This window comes from Cornus florida, unplaced genomic scaffold, assembly GCF_030987335.1.
Source record: "Cornus florida cultivar Cherokee Brave unplaced genomic scaffold, ASM3098733v1 CherokeeBrave_3.0.0_Hap2_Chr03, whole genome shotgun sequence".
Classification (NCBI taxonomy): domain Eukaryota; kingdom Viridiplantae; phylum Streptophyta; class Magnoliopsida; order Cornales; family Cornaceae; genus Cornus; species Cornus florida.
Window position 1 is genome coordinate 23,190,258 of NW_026775573.1, and position 8,150 is coordinate 23,198,407.

The 8,150-nt window shown below is 31.3% G+C and overlaps 1 protein-coding gene across 1 annotated transcript; it reads right to left on the bottom strand.

Annotated features, from left to right (window-relative positions):
• Positions 1-3,161: 3,161 nt before the first annotated feature.
• On the bottom strand, positions 3,162-3,554 carry LOC132301275 (cysteine proteinase inhibitor 1-like). Its single transcript, XM_059798542.1, has one exon. The coding sequence runs from the start codon at positions 3,552-3,554 to the stop codon at positions 3,162-3,164; it is 393 nt and encodes a 130-aa protein (XP_059654525.1).
• Positions 3,555-8,150: the final 4,596 nt, after the last annotated feature.

Genomic DNA, 8,150 nt, shown 5'->3' on the forward strand with positions numbered 1-8,150 from the left:
AAAGATACGTATTCCATGGAAACCACGTAGAATGAAGATACGTAAAGTCGAAAACCAACTCCGAGCATGAAAAGTGAAGTTGTGCCAAAAAGTGACCAACGGAAAAAAAAGACAAAATAGGGAAAAAGGATGAAAAGTGAATAGTGTCGAAAAAATGCAAATGTGGAAATGACTCTGTCCTTAAAGGAAGTTGTCAATCCAAATGAAAGAGTCTCAGAAACTATTTCCAAGCACTCGAGACGACACCCAGTGATGAGAAACAAAACTCGAAAAGGAAAATTAAACGGAAAAAATTTATTCGTAAAATTTGAGAAAAAGGAAAGGAAGGGAAAATGACCAGGTCGTTACACACTATCCAAAAAGCTTGTAACATTACTTGCTTGAATAATGTCTCAATTTGAGTATATTCTTCAAGTTTTTTTCCTACCAATTGTTATTATATTGAATTTTCGGGCCCCATAAGTGAGCTCTCTTTCTTATGTTGATATAGACCAATAATAACATGACAAGTGTAAAAAATAAAAAATAAATAAAAAATAAATTAAAAATAATAAATTAAAAATTAAACCTGAATCATTTAGATCTTTTCACAGGTCATTCAAAAAGAAAAAGAATTTTCTCTCATGCATGTGTGACCCTAATATTAATCCTCTCTTCAGCTCACTGACCTCCACCACCTACATTGCTTGCCACCTCCTCCATTCCCAAAACCTAATCTTTTACATCCAATCTTTAAAGAAGATTCAAGTCGCCACATTCATTGCCTACCATCTCTGTTGCAACCCCATATCCAGAATGACTCAAGAGGCAGACCAATTAACAAATAAGCTAGTGGCATTCAAAATTTTGAGATTTTTCATCACATATTGCAATCTGGAGGTGCCTAATTGATTTCAAATTCCATTGATAATTAGAGTCTTACAATTGTGGTTAATTTACCATGTTTGGGCTAATTGTTTAGCTTCTTCTATAACGGATTGCAATATAAAGGGGTTTACAATAAAAAATCTCAAACGCATTAGGAAAAAAAAAAAAAAAAAGAATCCTTTTAGATGATCCATAAAAAAAATCCAAATAATTTTTATTAATTATTTTAAAATGTTTTTGACACATGAGACAGGTTCATTATAAATTTCTGGTATCTCGAAATAATTATGACATGTATATCATTAATCTAAATGAAAGTAATTTTTTCAATTTTGAAGCATATATATTCGAAAATACAATCCCATGTCTAGCACCCTCACCAATTAGACTTCCATAAATACAATCCAACTGCACTCTCATCAATTCACAAATGAGTGTAGTGGCACCCATCACAGATTTCATTTTTTAAAAATTAAAATATGTTATCATTTTAGATTAACATTAATCTGAAAAAGAAGGAAAAAAAATGAAGTTATTACTTGATAGAGGTTTTCTACTCTGATAATAATATTAGTGTTTCCACAAAATTGGGACACTTAGAATGTGCGAGCGTGCCAGAATTTTGGAAGATTCAGAGAGGTCGAACAAAAAGGAAGATCCTTTTGGAATGATCAAGCAATTGTGAGGTTTTGGATTTGCCTTCGTTGAAAGGAATTTTAGTTAAGACTACAATGCTATCTAATGAATTGAAATGCAATATTGAAATTAAGTGTTTGAATGTAAAGGAATTGAACAGACTTGTATTGAAATTGTTTGAATTGAAATACAAAGTATTAAATGTTGATTGATGTCGTTGAGAGAGTTTGAAATGTAGTCCTAAGTACACTATTTATAGGCATTACAAGCCTTACAAAAAGGACCCACGTCCTATAAAATAACTGCCTATTTCTTTTTTACAAGACACTTGTCCCATGTCCAGTGGCAGAATCTTAACTTCCAGACCTACGAACTGTTTCCTTCTTCCGCTGCTGCCATGTGTCCCACATTCTTTAACTACTTATATATATAGCACGTCCTTCAACTGTTGCTGCTTCATTCTTTTTGAAATGGATTGCTTACCTAACCATGATCCCATTATCCCTAGATTTTAGGAACCGCTTTCCTTAATTACTCCTTAGTTTTAAATCCCTTAAAAATAGGAACTTCTAAATTGAGTTAGGCAGTTTATAGCAGTTCTTATACATGTCAAACTTGTTAGGCCAATCCCCTCCTTGATTTTAGGAAGCAAACTATCCAAGAATTCCCATTGCCAGTGGCAGAAGTTCAACTTCCAAACCCACGAACTGCAGTTTTCTTTTAGCGATGCCATGTGTCCCCATGAGTTATTCCATGATCATTCAACTGCAAACCCATTATCTAACTAGAAGATATATATATATATATATATATATATATATATATATAGTCTTCATAGCTTGCAAACTGATTGTTAGCCTACTACCTTCAAAATAGGCCTTCATCTCTTATCCTTATCTCTATGATTGCCAAGTATCCAACCCACTTCCTTGTCTGTACCATTGAGTTGACCCATTCTCTTTTCTGTAAACATGTTCCATGTACCTAATTAACACCCTCAATTATAGGAACTACACTAATTCACTATAACACCTATTATCCTTGAATTTAGGAAACTAATAAATTATCCTTTTAATCTGATTTATGCCTTTCTTAAATAGCCCAAGTGTAACCCATCATCCCTCTTTTTCAGGACTTGTTTGGAGTAGTAATTATACCAATTTTGTGGCTAAATTATATAGTCAACTGTTACTATATAATTCTGCCACATATGAACTTCTGCATTTGTTATCTGTCGGACCACACAAGCTAATGTATCAATCTATTGTTTGACCATGAATTTAGTCCACTTGTCTCTCCATCATTTGTCCACGTGGATGCCAAAGTGGCGCTAGTTAGGCTCCATTTTTGTGTGTCAACAATTAGAAATGAAATAAAAGACCTAAATGGACACCTATTTTATCTTAAGATTATTTATTTGAAGCCAATTTAAAGGTTAGTTCATGGTGTCTTGTGATTAATCGGGAAAAATCCCAATTCCCATAAGAAAATTTTAAAGTAAAATCACATATTTAAAATCTAGTATAAATAGATAAAAGAGAAGAAAACAATACTCTTTTTATAATAATAATATTATTAATTTCAAGTAGGTAGAGAACGTCAATAACAGATTTAATATTGAAACTCTTCACCCACCGACATTCTCACATTTTAGCCGTTCAAATAAGTTTGAAGGACGTTAGGTTCCTAAAATGCACCCAAGGCTTATCCCAAACAACTGCCTCATACTTATTGGAAGCGTCACCGTCATTGGCCGAGAGAATCAGTCGGTAATTCAGACCCTCAACTGCTTGGGTCTCACCTGAATCCACGCTCTCGAACTTCAAGTCTGTTTTGGTCTGTTTGTTGTGTTCAGTCACCGCGTACGCTCCTATTTCTTGCACCAGTGAGGATTTTGGGTCCTTAATCGGCTGCCAAGCACCGGCCGAGGATTTTGGGTCCTTAATATGATTCACATCGACCTGCGCCACCCGGCCGGACATGGCGGAGACATCTGATAAAATGAAGGTAAGCAAGAGAGAAAGGAAAAGGGATACAGATTTCAAAGCCATCTTTGGAAGGTATTTGATTTTGTATAAGCCAGTGATTCGTGAAAAGAGAGGGAGAGTTGGTTTGAATTTATAGCAGAGTAACACGCGGAGATCTGTCCGCTCTGGTGTAGTAAAATTATGTAAATACCCTTTTTATTTCATTACATTTGCTGCATGAACATGTAACGATAAGCATTTATTGGGCTCTGTTATTTTTGGTATGCGCCTTGAAAATAATCATATTTATTAGGTGGCCCTTCATAACATAACTTTATGTTTCAACTTTCAAATTTATTGGATTGTTAATTTCTTAATTTTTAAGTTTTTAAAAATAATGACTACTAATATTTTAATAAATAAGAGAAGATAAATTTGAAAAGAAATATTTTTGGAAATTATTAGAATCCAATGATTTTTTTATTAAAGTGGACCATCAAGGAAAAATTATTTATTTGACTATTAATTTTTTAAATTATAAATACTCTGTCATGATAGTATTTCAATAAATAAGAAAAGATGAGAAATTATTAGATTAAACTGATGATTTTTTCCATTATAATTTATTAATTTATCCATTTGGTACTATTAATTAGTTATAGAAATGGTGGATTTGGAAGCGTGTTTTTAGATGTATGCTGTAGACAAGTGACGTTAGATCATAAGTGAGGCCAATAGTGTTTGGTTGTAAGATTGGGTTCCACGTTGGAACAACTTTTAATTGTTGGAAGCATCTACTTTGAATTTTTTTTTTTTTTTTTTGTTGTCTTGGCAATAAATTAAATTACATTTTTTTTTGGTAAGCAAGTTTAATAAAATCACATTTTATTATTCTATCTTGTAATATATCTATATTGATATTTATATATATTTATACTATTTTTAAAAGTGTAAGGATTTTTTTTTTCTATACTTTTTCTAAATACAAAAATAAATAATTTTTAAATACCAGACATCTATTTTTGACAATAAATAAATAAATAAATAATATGGATCTATTTAATGTTCATATACTCTTGCATGAAATAAATGTAGTGTATAATCAAATTTATTAGGTCGACTTCATAAACAAGTAAAGCTGACATTTATTATTGTTTACTTTTTAATATTTAAATATATATCTATATAAGGAATACTTTTAAAAGAAATATTTTTGAAAAGAAATATTTTTGGAAATTATTAGAATCCAATGATTTTTTTTATTAAAGTGGACCATCAAGTAAAAATTATTTTATTTGATTATTAATTTTTTAATTTTTAAAATTACAAATACTTTGTCATAATAGTATTTCAATAAATAAGAAAAGATGAGAAATTATTAGATTAAACCGATGATTTTTTCCATTATAATTTATTAATTTATCCATTTGGTATTTTTAATTAGTTATAGAAATATTGGATTTGGTAGACTGTTTTTAGATGTATGCTGCAGACAAGTGATGTCAGATCATAAGCGAGGCCAATAGTGTTTGGTTGTAAGATTGGGTTTCACAATGGAACAACTTTTAATTGTTGGATGCATGTACTTTGAAATTTTTTTTTTTTGTCTTGGCAATACGTAAAATTGCATTTTTTTTTTTTGGTAAGCAAGTTTAATAAAATAACATTTTATTATTCTATCTTATAATATATCTATATTGATATTTATATATATTTATATTATTTTTGAAAGTGTAAGAATTTTTTTTATTTCTATACTTTTTCTAAATACAAAAATAAATAAATTTTAAATACCTGACATTTATTTTTGACAATAAATAAATAAATAATTAATATGGATCTATTTAATGTTCATATACTCTTGCATGAAATAAATGTAGTGTATAGTCAAATTTATTAGGTGGACTTCATAACCAAGTAAAGTTGACATTTATTATTGTTTACTTTTTAATATTGAAATATATATCCTATATAAGGACTACTTTTAAAAGTGTAATGTTATTTTTATTATTTCTTACATTGTTTTAAATACAAAATAAAGTCATAAAAGTGTTTTTATAGAATGTGCTATTTCTTAAATTAATTTTGGGCAATAATGAGAATTTATATAGTTGGCCCGTTTTGAATTTTTCAAACGTTGTGACGGCCCAAGTTTTTCAACCCGGTGCGTCAGTGATGAACCGAAATTAATCCACTAACAGATCCGAAATGCGGAAGTGAAAGATAAAATCAAAGTCTATAGAGATATAAATCATCCCTAAGACACCCCAAGTGACTTTTCATGAAGTCATGAAACTCAAAGGGAACGAAAACGGAAGCGAAGGTCAAAACGAGCAAAATTTGTTAACCAAGGGGAAAAATGGTCAATTCCTAATTAAAAAGAGAAACTTGACTCTAAACAAGTCAAAAAAGGGTGAAAACAACCCAACCTAGTCATTTCACAACATTCTAAGAGGTTCTAAGAACTTTAGAAAAGAATCCCGTAAAATGCCCATTTTTAGTTTAAGCGAAAACTGACACTGTCTCACTAAAACATGAATAACTCCCACTGTGAATTTAATATGAGAATGGCATAGGTACCATTGGAAATTTGATTCAAAATCCTTGAGTTTAGACTTAAGAATCACCCCATTTGGATTAGAAATGGAGAAGTTATGACCCATTGAAGTCGGAGTAACAAAGCTAAAATGAAGCTAAAAGAAGTTATTTAGGTAGGCCGAAATAACCATTTCGGTACCGAAATGAACAAAAATTATACCCAAAAACTGATTTGAAAAAAAACCACTTCGGTCGGCCGAAATGAAGAACCAATCGACCGAAACAAGCCCAAACAGTACCTAAGCTACTGGAATATGCACTTAAACCATTCAAATGAAACCCAAAAGCCATCGGTCGACCAAAATGGCATTTCGGTAGGCCAAAATGACTCGAAAAAGTACAAAACAACCTTTTATGCACCAAAAGGATAAGAAGTCCATTTGGAATCCCCCATTGCATGATCAAATTATATTATATGCTAATGTGTGATGATGTGAACGTACATGCAAGTGTAACATGGCATTTTAAACATGTTACGATGGCCTACGGCCTCATTACATTCTATTTACAAAATTTTACATGCCAAACCCCCAAAGTTAGAAAAGTTACATTTCAAAGATAAAACTTGAAATCTAACTGCATACACTTAAACTTTAAGGTTTGTGACTCTTGGCCTTATGTCATACATATCAAATCGGTTCCGAATAGTATATTCAAGTACACTTTACATACTTTCTAGGCAAAAATGGCATATTGAACCTAGCTATGCATTACAACTTTATAAGCAAAACTTAAACATGCTAACACTTGCCTGTGAACAAGAATACTTTAAAAGAAACTTCAAATCTCCAAATCACCCAAGGCAAGTGAAATCTCCGAATCTTGAATCTTGTACCTGAACAATACCCCCATTAACTTCAGGGTGAGTAACATAAAGCTACTCGTAGGAGATGGGCATGCAAGGGCTCAATGTTTTACAAGTTTATCACATTAATGCAAAACAATTCAAAGGGGTCATGCCACCTAACGTCTATGTCATGGGTGAGACTCAAGGAGCATCCTAAGCTACCTTAGAATATTTTAGAATAAATCACTTCATTCATGCAATTCCGAACAACATAAGTTCATGCTATTCAAGTAACAAGGTATAGATTATCAAAGCCATCAACTTGAAATCTAAAATATGAAAACGAAAAAAGTGGGTCATGCCACCTAACGTCTATATTCCAAATGAATCTATAGGATCATTCCTAAGTTACATTTGAACAACAAAACACAAATCACAATATCTATGCAATTTAACCAATATAGAAGCATACTATACAAAGCAACAAGATATATATACTCAAAATTATCAACTTGAAATCTAAAATACAAAAACAACTAAATATAACAATTTAATATAATTAGAATTTCTAATACAATACATCAAGACATAGATTCTGAAAGTTATCAACTTGAAATCTAAAATGCAAAAACAAGTAAAGTGGGTCATGCCACCTAACGTCTATGTTCCACATGAATTTATAGGATCATTCCTAAGCTACATTTGAACATTTTAACATAGATGTACTTAACAACATCAAAGGCATGTGATGATTCCTTAAAAATTATAATGCATAAATGTACTTAACAACATTAAATTGCCAATAACCCAAAACCACAAGTCACAATTAAACATTGATTGTCAACTTGGAATTGAATGTGAAATCAAATAGTGAAATACTTGGACATCAAATCTCAGATAAAGCCAAGACCTAAATGGTTATTTCGGCATTAACCCGCTAGGAAGACCACCCAAGTGCGCACTATAAAATAGAGAGAACTCATACCCCCCGTTTTAGAGCCAAACTCTAGCCATATCATAGTAACAATGTCCCAAGTGACTTCAAAATTAATAAATAAGTTCACAACTTATATATAAGTAATAATGCACGAAACCACCTTCCATGCACAAGTAGGTTGAAACCATATAATCCATGCCTTAGAGCTTCAATTCTAAAATGACATATATAATGTCAAATACGAAGTGTGCAATTCACCACACAAGACAATAATATATTCAATATTGGAAACATATTCTCATGAATATAAATTTAACAACAATGTTACTCAATACTTAAATCATAACCACGTGAATGT